Below are 17,815 nucleotides of genomic sequence, written 5' to 3'. Positions count from 1 at the left end.
TACTGTTCTTTTAGCATGAAAAACCATGAATAATCACCCCTTCTCCTTCCTATCATGATTTTATAGGCTTCTGCTAGAGCCCCTTACAGTCCCTTTTCTAGGCAGAAGAGTCCTTGTCTAGTCTATTTAGCATCTTCTGATACAGAAGCTGCTCTGGTCTGGGATTATGTTCGCCATACTTCTGTATGCGCTTCAAGATGGAAAGATCAGAGCAGCATGCAGTTGTGAAAGCAATATAGATTATTCCCCAGTGCATTGCATTTATTTACATATTTATTGTCTTCTTTCTTTATTATAATTTCTTCCAGTTTCTCTGATTTAGATATCGGATTTCTAGGCCTGCAGTTCTCTGGATCTCTTCTGGAGCCCTTCTGAAGAACTCCTGTTACCTCTGGCCCTCTGATTCCTCAACTGTTGAGGCCCTAATGCTAGGTTACACCTGCCCAGTAAATACGTCAATAATTGCATATATGAACTCCTTTAGGATTCCTGGGTAAATAGTAGTTTATTCTAGTGGTCAGCTTTTATTGACTTTATTGATTTGTTCAAGAATCTCTTCTATTAACACTTGAATATCAGACAGATTCTCCAGTGACCTGTTTGAATCTACTCCTGACACAGAGGAAGGAAATTCCCTAAGTTCTTCTATGGTCAACACAGATGCAAATAGTGCAGTCACTTCTCTCCTATTGCTTCAACTTCTCCAAATCCCTTTTCTACCCTTCTGATCATCTGTTGATCCTTGCACTCTTTGGTAAGCTTTGTGCTTTTGATCTATTTAAAAATGAAGTTAGGATTTTTTTTTCTTTAATTCAAAACCTTTTTTGGCCTGCCTTATTCAGCTTTCACATTCAACTGGCTTCAGTTTATGCTCTGTTCTGTTTCCCTTGTGAAGAGTGTCTCCTTATTTCTGATAGCCTCTTTCATCTGGCTACTTTGCAACACCAGTCTTTTTCAGGTCTTAAAGTAATACGTAATAATGTGTTTTCCCTGACTGAGTTTTTCTGCTCTGACTTGTTTCTACCTGGCCACTGTCTTCGTTTTAGATTCTTACCCTTTTTAGTATTAAATTGTAGGACATTTCAGTTTTTTTGGTCTTGAGTATATTAGGCTTGCTGTATGGAGTGTTTGTTAAAGATATTTTGGACCGACTGACTGTGGGTGTCCCTGTCTGCTCCAAAAAATCATTTATAGTGACTAAAAATTTAATCTTCAAATTGCAACCATACATGATCTTTACATGGGAATAAACAAAATCTCTAATTATTACTGTGTTTTCTGTCATTGTAGCCTTTATGATCTCTTTAAAACTGTCAGTGTTACAGTCCTGGCTGTTTGTACTGTAGCTCTAATATGACATTTATCCCATCTATGAATGGGACTTCAAACCGAGAGGAATCTGTATTATCCATGGATATAACTGACATACTTATCTGTCTTTAGTGCATAAACATAAAACACCACCTTGAAACTATCTAATCTGCCCTTTGGAAATGATTTGTACCTTGACGTTAAAGTGTTGACAAATTACCTTTCCCCCCCAGTTTCTGTTGTGCCAATTATGTCAAAAATCCTCATTTAAAGGTTGTTGTTAAACTCACCATGAATTCTGTTTGAAGTAAATGAGAACACGCAACTGCATCTCGAAGCTGCTGCCGTGTCAGGACGCGGCCGGCTGACTGTAGGTATTCCATCGCTACTTTTTCTCGTGGGGTTGGCACAGAGACGAAAGGTTCAACGCTTCCCAAACTGCTCATGTCCAAAGTCAGTGAGACATTGGATCCTCGTCTGTGTTAGAAAATAATTAAAACAGTTATAGCAGATCTGCATTACTCTAAGTCCCATACTCATGCAGCTGATCCTGAGTTACTTATGCACCCTGACTTTCTTTATAGGCACTGGGAGATTTGGGCATGCAAAGACTGCAAGACTGGTTTCACTGGAAACACCGGGTGGCCAGAAAACCAAGATTTTACATATCGTCCTACCTGTTGAATCTAACAACCGATGCTGCAGGAACAACGTGCTAGGGAGCAACTATTTGGATTATTCTTAGAAATAGAAACTGCTCCCTATATGCTGCTTAATCTTTATGGATGTCAAATGTGAAACGGATATCTTAGTAAGGAAGAAATGTTTCACAGAAAAAAAAGGGGATATATTTCTAACTGATACAGACAATTACCTGGAAATAAATTCACAGTTGTGTCAGTTATATGTTTAAGAATCTGCTCAAATTAAATATACCGAATGGAGGGGAAAAATGTGATAAAATCAGCAGAAATAAGGGGACCACCAAGACAGTGGACAATGTCTCATGTTAGGTAGGAGAGAAGGGAGAAGCAATAAACCACAATAAATGAGCTGCATCCCAGGAGAAGGAATGGTCACAGATGTAGAGGAGTTATTCGGAAACGCCAAACACCTCTTGCAGGACAATCGAATTCATCAACATTTCACATTTCTACAGGAAAATGAAATTGGATTCAGCAACACCTTTGAGCCATGAAAATACAAATAAAGCACACTGTGTGCTTGGTATAAGCGCTACTTTTTTTGTTGCTTTCTCAAAACAACACTTAAGAAAACTGTCTTTTTTCATAGTTTCAACTCATCGATCAAATGTTATCTACTCGACCCTTAACTTTAGGCATATTGATTGCAATAAATCCATGCTTGGTGAACTGTGATGACTAAACACATATTTGTAGGCATCAATCAAAGTTTTTGTGTTTACTAATCAGAAATCAGTACTATAGGATGCAGCTGTCTGAACTGGGCTACGGATGCCCAGCTCAGTATAAACGTCTCTAACATTTACCAAGGAGCTATGCACATATAGAGATATGACAATGCAAGTTTCATTCCTACCTCTGCACATTATCATCTCTCCATTAATGTACACTTGCAGGGGAGTTCTTTAAGCTCTTAGTTGCTCTGCCGTGCTTGGATATATACAACCACAACATAAGACCTCTGTCTCAAGTTTCTCCTAATAGTCATCCTGCCAGATCAGAATACAGCTCTACACCTTGCCTATTTTTAAAATCACATATGCCAGTGATTAACCATGTACTGGCTAATGAATTATCCGGTGACTCCAGTTTTCCCGCTAGAATTCTGCATGGTTGGGTGCATTTTTCATCAGCTCCCGACGGGTGAGTGTGACTCCTCACCGGTCTGGACACTGGGATGTTGTTAAGATACAATTGTCCTTTTTACAGTAATATCACATATTGTTACAAATATCATACAGACATCATCAGAGAGTATCTGTGAGGTAAGTGCTGTTAGTATTGGGGGACTTATTTCCTCTAGTCTACAGAAAAAGTTGCTTAATACTTGCTTTTTACTACCCGTTCATTATTTAGGTATTTGTATGCACACATATTTGAGCAAAATACTTGTCTTTTCAGACCTTGTGACTCCTTACTTAGTGTTGGTGCTGCTGTTCTGTTTTTTTATCTTCTGCAGAAGTAGAATAAGTACTCTTAGGGTTTATTGCTTTCTTCTTTGTAACCATATGAATGTAACACTTTTTTTTTGTTCTGACGCAACTTTGATGCACTTCCGTTCCTCGTATACACGTCAGCAGGTCCTTCAGTGATTTTATTTTAAATTAAACCATTTCTATCATGTCAGTCTGCATGAATAGAAATGACTTCAGTCGCTCACCCGTCGCTTAGCAAAACACAAAGCAACAATGGCCAAGAGACAAGACCACCTGGTGGAATCGGTGAATCTCACATTGTACCATCGTGTCCATAAGCTTATTTCAGCTGAGGTGATGGGTGGGTGAAAGCAAGAGCTCTGCTGCCCAGGCCCGCAGATGGTAACAGTGAGTCAGCGACAGAAGCAGAGGTGGGAGAGGCAAGAAGGAGCCAAGGTGGCTGCAGGCAGCTGGCTGCCTCCAGGGGTAGATGGGGACAATTTCTGTTGGCAGAGGGAAGTAGGTGGGGCATGATTCTGATAATTTTACTAGGAGGTAGGCAGAAGTGAAGTAGCATCTTGAGCAAAATGACTAGTAACTGATATATGCGTAGGCTCCCAGTGGTGCTCTCTGGCTCGCTACACACCCTGCATCGCACCGAAGCCCCCGTCGGCGGTACCAGTGCTCATGCCCAAATCCAGAGCCATGACAGCCTGGGACGTGGGCACGCTGCGAGCTGGCCGCGGTGGCCACTCTCTGACCGACACTGCAGGAGGATCCTGGCTCACGTACCCATCCCAGCTCCCCAGGGACTGCCCCCGCTTGTGGGGGAAGCCAGTCCCTCAGCTCTGCACTGCTTCTCAAGGAAAACATCCTGTCAGAACGCTTTCTCACAAAAATACTCCTGCAAAAGCACCTCTTCTGACCACAACTAGCAATTTATTCCGTGGAAAAAAGCAGTCCCTCAAACAGGTGGCTCTGAGGGCGTGTATCACAAGCCCAATCTTTTGAAAGCAATCCAGAAATCCACAGAAGAGGTGTGTAATGAACCTCTCCAAAACCGTTTAGGCTACCTTTGGTTGAGAAATGGGTAGCAGTTTAGACCCAGACATACTTCTGGGAGCTCTACTGAGATTTCCTAATATAGAGGAAAAGTATTTGCATTGTTCAATAACAAAGTACAGTGAAAATGTTAATATTTTCTTTGGCTTTTACATTGTTATAACTGACAGTCTTGGCAAAAAGGCTACTTCCTTTTTAACAACAACAAAAAATATACCTGATCTAATTATAACTTTGACTTTTCATCTTTTACCATTTATGGGGATTATTAACGAACGCTGATGTTGAGAATCAAATAACTTACCCTGGAAAGAAGAAATAGTTTTTAGTTGCATATTTAACACATTGAAAGCCACACATTGAATAAAAACTGAATATAGGTCAGAAAATAATTACCTAAGGTACAGCCATCTTTTTAGAAAGTCCATGAGAGGATATACAATAGATAATAGCTGTAAAGGTAATTCCCCCATAAAAATGGGCATCTCAAGGAACACTTTTGAAGAAGTATGCTTCAGTTAATAAAAAGATTTTAATAATGTTTACACTAGCAATACTGTTGCTAATATTAACATTAATCATGCAGACTGATTTATTGCATTCAAGACCATGCTGAGGAATAGGGCTGAAAATGGGACATATTGCCTTGTCTTGAAAGATGAGGAAGGACCTGCACCCATCATACGCTTGTATGTCCTAAGCTTAGTCTCAGGTCCTGCTCTGGGCTCCTTGGTTTCCCTGTGTTCCTCCAACAGTTAAATTCTTCACTTTCTGTAGAAAAGAGTAGAAAGCAAGAATTCACTTCTTTTTTACTACCTGGGTGGAAAGAGGTTAGGTAGTGAGCCCGTCTTTTCCCATCTTACTGGAGCAACTGCACAAGGCTGGCCACAGAGCAACAAGGAGGTACCGCCAAAAACAAAGCCCTTTTTTAGTAACTATCCCTTGTCTCCAATAGGTTTTGAATAAAGAAATCACAATCAGACCAGTGGCACTTCAGGTCAGACAACTCATTTTTCTTGGATTTATGTATCTCCTGACTACACACAGGTATCTTTCCATTTCAAATTAGAGTGATGGAGCCATACACACGGGTTTTCCCATATTTCTGAATATTTACAACCCTTTTTTACTTTCTAAATAACTTTATATTCTTTATGTTCCTCATGTTAATAGTCTGGGCCAAATTAGAGGACACTTTGTTATGATACACCTCCCCCAGCACCCCCTTGAGGTTGTGTCTTGATGGGGAAGAGCATCATGGGAGGAATCTGAGAAATTGTAAACATTCATGACAATATTATAGAATCATAGAATAGTTTGGGTTGGAAGGAGTCTTTAAAGGTCATCTAGTCCAACCTCCTCTGCAATAAGCAGGGACATCTCCAACTAGATCAGGTTGCTCAGAGCCCCGTCCAACCTGACCTTGAACGTTTCCAGGGATGGGTCATCTACCACCTCTCTGGGCAACCTGTTCCAGTCTTTCACCACCCTCATGGTAAAAGATTTCTTCTCTGTATCTTGGCTAAATCTACCCTTTTTTAGTTTAAAGCCATTGCCCCTTGTCCTACTGCAAAAGGCTCTGCTAAAAATTTTGTCCCCATCTTTCCTGTAGGCCCCCTTTGGTTACTGAAAGGCCGCAAAAAGGTCTCCCCAGAGCCTTCTCTTCTCCAGACTGAACAACCCCAACTCTCTCAGCCTGTCCTCATAGGAGAGGTGTTCCAGCCCTCTGATCATTTTTGTGGCCCTCCTCTGGGCTCGCTCCAAGAGGTCCATGTCCTTCTTGTGCTGAGGGCTCCAGAGCTGGACACCACATTACACATTACATTAAAAGCAGCATGAGACTAACTCTTCTGAAGTTTCACCAGCTGGGACAGCCACTTCATCACTAGGTATGTGAATAAGTGCAATCAGGAAACCACTTGTGTCTGTGTATTGTCTAGTATCCCAGAGGGGGGTCTTACTAACATACTCACAGCCCTCTTTTCAATTGGGTAATAGGAACAAGTCCACTGATGAGAATCCATTGGAGTATTTTTAATAATACATTTATAGAAGCAGATTTTATTACAGACCATGATAAAAAAAAAAAAAAGAAGAAAGATTAATTCAATGTTTGTTTGAAAACTCTGAAAAGGAAGCTCCACCTGTCCATCTCGGAGGGCCACCATGTTACTAAAGCCTATTAATCATTAGCAAGGTCATTTCCAGGTCTTCCCTGACCCTAAAATTAATCCATAGCTGGTGATTATGAAAATCCAATTACCTGACACGTTTTCCCAGTTGTTTATTTAAGCTGGGTAATTTCTTTAAATACACATTCCCATGTTTATTCAGCACTCCTGAAAAATGCAACGCCCAGATTCCCGGTCCTTGGCTTTTCATTCTCTCTAGTGGTTTTGGAAGCGGCGGTGACAGCTGCTGCCCTCCAAGAGCCATTGCCCTCCGACCCCGGTGTTGCAGACGCGGGAGGCGCTTCCTTCTGCGCCCTCGGTCCTCCCTCCCTGTGCCGAGTTTCTGCGCAGCCGAGGCGGGAGCTGTGTCAGCCGTGCAGGTGGAAGGAAGCCATTAATTAGCGGGAAGAGCGGCGCTGGCTGTGGCTGCTGGGGAGGGAGTTTGCTTTGGGTCCTCAGACCCGCTCGTACCTGGGGACGCTCCACAGGGCGACTCTCCCCGGGTTTTACTGCAGGGATGTCACGAAAAACACCGCGATTCCCCTGTGCGTTTTATTTCTCTAGTGGTCACAGGCTCGGTCTAGAGCATGGGTCCTGATTCTCTTCCCTTGCTGGTCCATCCCATCAGCAAATGCGCTGAATTCAGTTGGGTTTTGCACTGCTGCAATTGTACTGGGAGAGCACAATTAGGCACGCGGTTTCCACCACTTACTACCTTACCGGTGCCAGAGTTCACCTGCTTATCCAGTTTTATGTTTTAGTAGAGTAATTCAAAGGAAAAAAATACAAATTTGTAAAAAAGGACAATGTAAAAAATACAGGTCTCAGCTATCCTGCTGCTTTTAGCAAAATAGCTAGGAGAAGACACGGACATGTACATGAACAGATGTGATACGTCAAGCTGCGGTGGGGTGTGAAAAGCACAGTAATCAGAAAAGGACATACTGTTGTTGTTATTAATCCTGTATTTTGATATAAAATAAATAAAAATAGGATACTGCATAACTCCCATTGACTTCATCAAGAAAAACCAGTGTTGAAAATAGAAAAAGCAGAAAAGCAGAAATACAGAGGGATTAAAAAAATCTTTGCGAAGGACTGAACATACTGCTATTTTCTTTCAGCCTTGGGCAAACAGTAATTCAGATCTTCTAATATATGACTGAGACATTTCTTCACAAATCCAGATTTATAATATCCATTGCAGTCAGTCCTCAGAAGGTTAAGAGATGACTCTCATTTGAAGTGAAACATAATTTGATCGATTTTCAAGTAACATTCATAGTATTGTTAAATGGTTGCTTCTAACAAGCGTAAGAACAGCTCGTGTATTTTTCACAAATGCTTATGTATGATTCTTGCTCTGTACATGCTAGCCTAAAATATGTGTTACCTTGTACTGCTTGTATTACTGGATGTCTTGGGAAAGCAGGGCTGAATGAGAATATGGTTGCATTAATGGGTATGGGTATTAATGGGTAACCTCTTGGGTTTTTTCTGAGCATCAGCATACTATCTCAAACAAGTCTTCTAAGCATGTGGTAGAACTCCATTATTGACCACTCAAACTTGAAAAAAGAAAATTCATTTTTTTCCTAGGTCTACATTCTGTTCTTGGAAACATAGAGCTCGTAAGTTCCGTTTTTCACACATATTAGAGAATACTCTTATGGAAAACCCCCCAAGTCCTGATAATACACAATACCTGTTAATGTAATTATCCTCTTATTTACTCCTACTTTCAAAGGTCAACCAATATAATCAGTAATAGTCTGAGAAAATAATGAGTAACAAATTAATTAGCTAACTATTTGCACTAATTATTAGGTACTTATTGCATATAATGTACTTTTTATTTTTACACTGCTAGGTGCCCTATAAAGCATTGTTACACAGATGCTATGTTTGGCAGATCCGTGATGAAAACTCGGTTTAGCAAATGATCTCTGCTTTGCTTGCTGACAATTTCGGGTTGCAGTTGGTTTTCACTTGAACAACTACTGCAGCTTTTAGGATCTCTCTCAGACCTGGAGTTACTGATACTTTTAAACAAACTAAACCTACATCACACCCAAACTGAAGTACTCAAAAATCAGAAGCTGCGATCAACCAACAAATAAGGCTGAAGAAGAATTAGAGTTAGAAGTAGAACTAAAACCCCAGGTTCCCTAAATCTGTCACTTCTCAAGCTACCTGAAGTCATTTGGCAATCAATTGTCATAGATACTCTTCTCTAAAGGAAATTGCTCTTCAACTGATTTCAAGACTCAGTATCATTTATGTCAATCATTTACTTAAAAAAAAAAAGCAGAGGAATACAAACTGATTTTGATAGCAAATAAATATAAAATGACTGATTTACTTTGCACTAATGCATAATCTAAATTCATACAGCCCAATACCTTGAAGGACCTGTTCCACTCCACTCATTTTGCAGCAACTTCACTGCTGCAGTGAAAATAAAAAAATGAAAATAAAAAACTGCAGGATCAGAGTTCCACCTTCAGCACTTTCACGTGCAGATGGTCAAAACTTGGTCTTCCCCCCTCTCCTGCTATCCCCTGACACACCAGTGCTACTTAACACACCAGAAGTTACCTACTGACCTCCCATCATGCTTAGGAACAGTGGACCGCACTATTTCTATGGGGTCCCCGCCTCATTTCCAAAGCCTCTGATTTTTCCTCTCCAGAGAAAAGATCCTGCACAGATAGGTAGATATTAGCCCAATGTTTCCACAAGCATGCTTAGCAATTCAGTCGTTTTAATATTACTGGTATTATATCTCTACTCTGCCTCACGGTCATCTGCAGCCAAGATGAATCCTGTAGTCATTTGAGTGGGCAGCCTGACCTCACCAACTAGAGGACCTCATTTACAGTGCAGAGGGGTACAACACTGAAGCTAATACCTATCATCAGAAAGCCATAGATGGAAGGTATTTAAGCTCAGTACTATAGGGGAGGCAATAGGATGAAGTATGCTGATCTTAAGCATCTTCTTGGAAACAACATCTGCCATTTCTGCTCATGTTTGCTCTATCACATGGCTCTTCTCACAGTATTCCACCGTTGCATTATTATTTTTTCCCACTTATTTGTCACTTGAAAAACTGATGCTTCCTGACTCTCACTCTGAGGAGGGGGGTTTGGAAATGATGACAGCAAGCTGTGTGCCTACTGAAAGGAGAAGAGGAGGAATATATGGCTGCTGTGAGGCAGGACTTCCAATCCTCTGCAGCTTCCTAGCTACAAGAAACTTCCTGGCAGCACCTGGCAGCATCCTCCAGCTCTCTCTGAGTCCATAGAAACTGATCAGGAACCTCAGCTATAAAGTTTAAATAGCTTTTCTGGAATGTGGAGGCACTTGGTGTTCTCTCCAGAGGGTCTGATCTTGTTCCCACAGCCACGAGCGAGAGCAGGCCAATACCTCTAGCACTAAATTGCAAACTATTCTCAGGATCTACTCGCAGCTCAGCATGTCAAAATGAACTGAGGAAACGGTTTTGACAAGTACTTCTGGACTAAGTTTTAAGCAATCAGTATCTGGTTAGGACAGGAATGGCTCAATATCCTGTAGAGGAAAACAGCTGACATGAGAGTAGTTTCAACTTTCCCTCTTTTAATCACGCTTTCTAATGTACTGCCAATTCACTCCTGTTCTGCCCTCGATAAGGCTACGCCGCTCAGCTACGGGAACTGACTGTTCAAAAATGCAAAGCTTATACAACCTCCCATCTTTTCCTGTAGATTATTTCTACAATCAAATTGCGTTTTGTCACGCAAACTTCTCTCTCCAATAAAATTTGAATGGTAACATAAAGCTCCATTTCTGATTCATATTCACATATACATGTTTTCAGCATGAGTGAAAACCGAGTTAAATGTTCAGAAGTAAAAATAAATGAAGATGTTAATTTGTTGTGCTTATTTGAGTTGTTTTTTCAAAGAGCTGAATAAATGTTTACTAATGTATGGTTAATTTACTTTAGATGGTAGAGCTTTAATTGAATGCAGTCCTGTTTATTGCTATTATTATCTGTTTGCATTGCAGCATTGCTCTGTTTCGTACTGGAGGCCTCATTGCACAAACATACTGGATGACCTGTTCTCTCTCCAATTAATGCACACGCTAATTTAAACCAAGCTACAATGAATATAAACAAAAGGGATTAAAAGACTAGGGAAAGAGAAAAGAGAATGGAGAGGAATAACAATTAGCTGCTAGGGCTGCACAGATTAAACAAATGCACAATTTAACGAGCTCAGATAATGCATTTATTTAAGGTAAACCAACAAGAACTGTTAAAAAATCCTATGTATTCTGTCTGCTGTATCTTTTGCTTGAAAATTTGAAAAAAAAGTCAATTTGCAAAATATTTTTTGTCAGACATATGAGTTGCCCCCTCTATCACTTCAGTTCATAAGTACCTCTGTGATGCCTGGGATGAGCTGTAGCCAGGCACCATCACTTCCCATTTAGATCTCTTGTCCAGGCGCAAAGCCTGATTACTTTTCCCAGCACATGCAAGGCACACTTTTTGCTGGGGACTACAGCATGCCCGGAGGGTGCTTGCCTGCAGTATTCAGAGAACTGTAGCCTATCTAAGCAAACTGATCTAATAAATGAGAACGGAGAGGTACAACACTACAGTAATCACTTCTAGGGAGTTTTTTTTTAAGACTGCTTAACTGGGATTTTTTGCTGTTTAGTTGGTCAGCCCTAAGGTAACCAAATAAATAACAGACTGATCTTAGTTTTTTCAGCTTTTAGAAGAAACAAAGAGTTTGTGTTTTGTTTTTCATAACAGGAGCGTTATCAATAAGTGAATTTAGCTTCATGTATTCCATACTAATTAATCTCTTAAGCACAAACTCTACCTCCATCCTGCACCTGCTGCTCATTCAAGGAATATATTCTATAACCCTTAACTCCAAACAAGCAAATATATAAATCTATTCACGCATTAATGTCCTTCAATACTCTTTTGAGGCTTTAACCAAAACCAGCTGACCTGGAAAAAGACATGGGTAGGAGTATTCTCAATGTAAATGGGCAGAATCTTCAGACAGTATCAGTAAAAGAAAATTATTTTTTATTGTGACTTGAAGACTAATCAGTACAATGAGTTCTTTCCTGGTGAGTTTGCCATTTGGGAAAGACAGGAAGGAACATCTGGGAAAAGAGGCGTTTACTACACCCTGTCAACCTTAAGATAATAAAAAAGCACATTTCTTGTTTATTTGACTTGGTCTTCATTATCTTTAAACTACTGCAAGTGTCACACAGAAGATTTCTAACCGGACAAATGAATTGTTAGCGCACTTTGAAGAAATTACTGAACAGCAGCAGTTCCTGAAGAATGTAAAAGCTCCAGACCCACACCATTGCGCAACAGAGCTGCGCCATCTATGGACATTCCTAAAGGCAGCCGGCCAGACCGCTCCACTCAGTCACACAGTGGACAAAGTGTCTAAGGCTGCCTGTACAGACCAAAAATCCTTTTAGCTCACACACTTTGGAAAGCACAAGCTCATTTCCAGAGTGACTTATGTGCTTAAGTTATACTATGAGTTGATGGGATTTAGGCTCTTAGAGACAGGAACCATATATGCGCACTTAGATCTGCCATTTCGGAAGTTTCCAAAGCTGACACCTAAGCTAGGTATATAAACCTTTCTCTCTTCCCGATTCACTTTAGTAGTCTGGCTTTCCAGCCTTGCTTTCACTGGGAAGGCTTGCTCAAACAAATATATTAATGTGCAAAGTGCCTGGATTCCCTTTGAAAATGAAATTCAGGGAATCCACTTAGGCTTGCCATTTGAAATGCAGCAATGCTTGAAGGCTTTTAAAAGACAGCTGTAAGTGTCTGCAATACCCAGGTGTACTTTATCTTGCACTTTGAAGATTAGATAGACCTTTAAAAGAGGTATTGCCAAGTCCCATTTAGAGCTGAGTGGCTGATGAGGAACAGAACAGGTAAGTAAGTGACCTGGAGCTCCTTTCTACAGAGCTCAGCAGATCCCTTGAAGGACACTGCCTGCCTTCATCAGAGATGTTCCTCTAGGGGAGTGCATAGGCTGGGCTCTAGAGAAGGCAAATGCATCTGTACCTGTGTCCAGAGATGAAGGCATGGGCCAGAGTGAAGGCTTTCTGGACCTACTCTTCCTCATACACGCCACCAATGAGTCAGTACAGACTGGAAATTTCAGAGTGAAATAATCAGAATTGCTTCAGATTCATAGTTCTGTATTAGCAAAGGATTCATGGCATTAAGAAACCTAAATCACCCAATTTAAATTCACTTTTATGAATTTGAATAGAGGAGGGAAATGTGAGGACTCTGATAAAAGCAGTGTTCCTCTAAATGCATGTTGCACTATGAAATAAAGAGAAAAGAGAAGTCTTATCTGAAAGATAAACCAAACTCCCTCGAGCCCCACCTCCGCCCCATTTGTCTCAGTACAAATGCTCTCAACACACAGGGCTCCATACAGCTAATGATTTAACACGGGTTAGATTAACATACATTGAAGGAAGTGATGTAGAAATATGAACGCAAATTTGGTGTACTAGGTAAGACCAAAGGTTGGCCAGTATCCTGTTTTAAGCAATGGCCGGCAAGAGGAGGTTTAGGGAAAGAACACAAGAACAAAGCAAGCAGGAATTACTGTTTACTTAATTAACACTGTTACTTATTTTTAGTATGCCCTCCAGCTTCTGGCAATCTGTAGTTTAGGAACATCCTAAACCAAAGGTTGCTTTCACATCTTTGTGTCTGGCGTCTTCTCTTCTGTGATTTTTTTTCCTTCAGACAGCTTGCTTAGCCCACCGTAGGACCTCTGCACTGTCCCAGGACAATGAACTCCGGAGATGGGAGCCAGGCAATAGTGAACACTAGACATGGGGACTGGAGGGGTATTTAGGACATCTACATTTGGGAAAATCCTTGTGATGAAGCATAAAACATTTATTTTATTCTAATCTTAACAGTAAATTGCAAATGCATTCTCTGTAGCCAGAGGATTACCTTTGGGATTAATTACAATACCAGCTTTCTGCTTTTCACAATGCCTTCTTCTTTCGCAAACCTATTCAGTATTGTGCTCTAGGGGCCAAATTCTCTTCCCAGATACCTCTATAAATCCACTGAGGCAAAACAAGCTAAACAGAGTCTAAAGTGAAACAAGACCATGCAAATTGGATTTATTAGCTGTTGTGTACTTTCCTGCTGTTCTGATTGTCTTCCTTCATTTGTTGTAAGGCTACGCTGTTCCGTCCACTATCAAATCCAGGGAAAGGAGCTGAAAGCCTCTGGACTATGCAGCAGTCCTCCGGTGGAATTTGCTACAACTCAGGAAGGATTTGAGACATCTCAAAGACAGGAGATGCGGCTTCCAGGGGGACGGTGGGAAGCGGAAGGTCAGGCTCAGCTGCCTCCTGCTCAGCACCGGCCCCATCTCTCGCTGGCAGCATGGCTTTCCAGGGAGCTGCTATTGGTCATCTCGAAGCATCAGGACCGAGTTCCCTAGAGAAACATTGTACTTAACGACATTTTTCTGTGTGGGAATTATATACAGAACTTCCCCTTCTGATGCCTATCGCATATTTGAGCGGTTATTTGAAGTCACTGTGTTCTGTTTTGCTCCTGTTATCAAATCACAGTATTAACATAACAGGGATAATTATAGGTACCATAAATTAATAACAACAATACACGCAGTTTGTTAAGCATCAACAGTATATTCTTTGATAGGGAACATAACGGAAGTCCCTGGCCCAGAAAGAAATATCACTGTCATAGCTTCTTACAGACTCCACCGGTTAGAAAACTGAACGAAGAGTTCAAGGGTCCAGGTATTTTAGGAAGATAGGGCATTGATTTGCAATATCATCTTGGATCAGTCACGTGCCTTACTATGAAAATAATAGAAAGAGCTTCTGAAATATGCTGGCCATACTCACCAAAGCTTCAAAGTCAAACCAAACTGATGCACCAACTTGAATACGATGGTATCAAAGCAGACAAACAACTCTAGCAAGAACCTGCCTGAAATGTCAGTGTCACATGAAATCAGCTACTGGCTCTGGGCAGTATTTCTTGGGCTGAGCCATCCTCATAGCATACTCTGGGCATCCTCGTCTCTGCCATGATGCTATTGCTTCTCCATTTCCTGAGGCTTGCCCAAGTGTCTGTGCTCATCTACTACCTTGTCTAATGCTTAGATTGTAATTTTTTTGGATAGAGGATAATTTCATTTGTGTGCATATCAGAGCCTTGCACAGAGGGATCCTGATCTGTGACTGAGGCTCTCAGGTACTATGTTAACAAAAATGCTAAAGAGAATTTCCCACAAGAGCCGAGAAATAGCCTGACCCACAGATGTACACGCAGTATTCTTTGAGGAAAGAAGTGTCCAAGGCCAGGCTGGACGTGGCTTTGAGCAGCCTGGTCTAGTGGGAGGTGTCCCTGCCCATGGCAGGGGGGTTGGAACTAGATGATCTTTAAGGTCCCTTCTAATGCGAACCATTCTATGATTCTATGATTCTATTTGCAAATAAAGGGCATTTCTGCTAGCTAGCAATGTTAAGCTTTCTGTACATACTAGCTCTGACTATGCGAGAGATCTCTGCTGAATTTCCAGAACTGTTTTTTTCCAAAAAGTAGCAGTATAATTAATCAACTGTCATAATTTATAAGTGTTCTCTTGACAATGCACAGAAATAAAATGAATTATGATTGCATTCAAAGAAGAGATTCATGTCCTGGAATATTAACTGATGGCTACAATATAAGCTAGATGCTTACTAAGTATTGTCCAGTACATGGCTTCCTGCAATTCAAAGGTATACTTAGATATTTTATATTGCAGTTTTGGAGGTGCTTTGATGTTTTTCTTTTCTTTCTTTAACTGCATTCTGTGTCTGTTCCTAACATTTTAAATTAAGGGGAACTGAGCTAAATTCAGCTTTAAGCTACCCTGCAGAACAGTTGACCAGAAGGAATGGCAGTATCACTGAGAAATACACGCCAAAAAAGGATAGATTTAGACTAGATACAAAGAAGAAATTTTTTACCATGAGGGTGGTGAAATGCTGGAACAGGTTGCCCAGAGAGGTAGTAGATGTGCCATCCCTGGAAGCATTCAAGGTCAGGTTGGACGGGGCTCTGAGCAACCTGATCTAGTTGAAGATGTCCCTGCACGTTGCAGGGGGGTTGGACTAGATGACCTTTAAAGGTCCCTTCCAGCCAAAACTATTCTGTGATTCTATGATTCAAAACAAGAGGAAAAGTGAATATTTCTGGTTTAATTTGAGGCATTGGCCTTTTTCAGACACTAGTAGGTGCATTCAAGAGGACTTGTATTAAGTCCCCAAATCTAAAAAAGCAACCTTTCCTGTAAATTTGAAAACCCTGTATATCCATTAGGGATGCTCCCTTCTACATCAGTTGTTTATTTTACGGAAATCAGTACCTGTGGGTTCTAATCAAAGACTCATCAGATGAAATGTACCTCATCCTGTTTATAACACAATCTCAAAACGAAACTGGTTCTCTTCTACCTCTCTTTATCCCTTAGCACAGCATTTCCAACCTGCTGATGTGAAAAGGCAATGTATATGGTTGTAAATGTCACAGATGGACACATCCTGCTATGGGCTGAGCTGAGTTACTCGGAGCATTCGAGTTCAGCTAATGTGCTTCTCCTCACATTACCACATGTCCCACCCTGCCTGCACATTAGGACAGCTGGTGAAGCAGTCACAGAAACCCTGCCTGGGATGGTCGACCACAGAAACGAAGCAAAGGCAGACAGAAGCTGAGGAAATCCGTCACTGAAAAGCTGCGTCGGAGTTCAACCCTCTGACCAAACAGCGCTTAAAAACCCAAACCCGCTGCTGGACAAGACAAGGGGATTACTCACACATCTCAAATTACTCAACAATGGCTCATCTGATCCTAGGCCTGAGAATCATTTAAATATTAACATGGATATTTCCCCTTGGTTTCTCGTGCCGTGCGTTGCTTTTCAAAAGATCAGCTGGACGAATCACTGCAAAACCACCAAAACTGTCTACCAGATGGCGGCCACTGATTAATTTGTCTTAACTTAAGCCAAAAAGGAAGAAAATGCGATGGGTGGAGCAGTAAAGACAAGCACAATCAACATCCGACCAAACAGGGTTTCCTGTCACCTTGGGAACGACACTGATTGGCACTGCGGTTTCCTGTGTACAAGCTAAAACCAGTAGCAACTGGAGTAACAAGAATAAACGCCAGATAAGAGACCTGGGAATACAATAAAATTATTACAAAATTCCTGACTAAACCTCCCAAGACTGTAAAGGTGAAAGCAAGGGTAGGCATGGGCTGTGTGCTAACCTGAGCTCTCCCCGGCATCTGAGAGGACCACGAAATTGCACCAGACAAGGGTGGGCTAATTTGCCTGAATTATCCACTCCCAGAAATGAATGTCACGTGCTTTGTAGAGCTTTTAGTTCTTTGCAAGAGGAAAAAAAAGGGATGTGGGACAATTTAAAGCAGAGATGGAGCTCGGAGAGGAAACATAGCATCTACCCATGCTAATCTGAAGTAATTTGCAAGAGGTGCTGGAGACACAGGGCAACGGATTGTGGGTGTAAATTTGGGCGATGCTACATAGTTATTTGCATCTATTTATTTAGATTGTAACTAACTCCCACAGAATTTTGCTTCAAAGAGCTCTAAACTACAACCAAAACACCTGCTAAACCAGCCAGGAGTCAAATAGTTAAAATATGGCTTTTAAAGGGTCTTTGTTAGGCTGGTGCCTGAGTTCACTTCCCCTCCAGAGAAAGGGGACAATTCACATTCCTGCCCTCTTCCTACACTGCAGATAAGCAAAGACGTCTGCAATGGGTTGGACAGAACAGACGTTTGTGCAACTCAGAGGTCCAGCGCTTGCAAAAATAGTGACTGTGCACTAAGAGAAACGTTGCACAAATGCAAGTTGGAGGTAAAGCATTGTTCTCTCTCTAGTCAAGAATCCATATACTAAAACAAGCCTCTCGGGCACTGAGCAGGAGACTCTCAGAGCCGGATCCCACTTCATGTTCCCTGTTACTTAAACCAGTTTCTCCCACCTCGCTAGCCCAAGGTTTTCACTCTTGC

General features: G+C 41.3%; 1 protein-coding gene across 1 annotated transcript in view; it reads right to left on the bottom strand.

Moving 5' to 3' along the window:
• The window catches only part of PTPRR (protein tyrosine phosphatase receptor type R), a 143,941-nt gene that overhangs the window by 36,859 nt on the left and 89,267 nt on the right, over positions 1 to 17,815 (bottom strand). The window contains exon 6 of the mRNA XM_054188887.1: positions 1,602 to 1,788. Coding sequence (XP_054044862.1) covers positions 1,602 to 1,788 — 187 coding nt within the window. The remainder of the gene's footprint in view (positions 1 to 1,601; positions 1,789 to 17,815) is intronic.

This window comes from Rissa tridactyla, chromosome 1 (assembly GCF_028500815.1).
Source record: "Rissa tridactyla isolate bRisTri1 chromosome 1, bRisTri1.patW.cur.20221130, whole genome shotgun sequence".
Lineage (NCBI taxonomy): Eukaryota > Metazoa > Chordata > Aves > Charadriiformes > Laridae > Rissa > Rissa tridactyla.
This window is presented reverse-complemented; position numbering and strand designations above follow the sequence as displayed.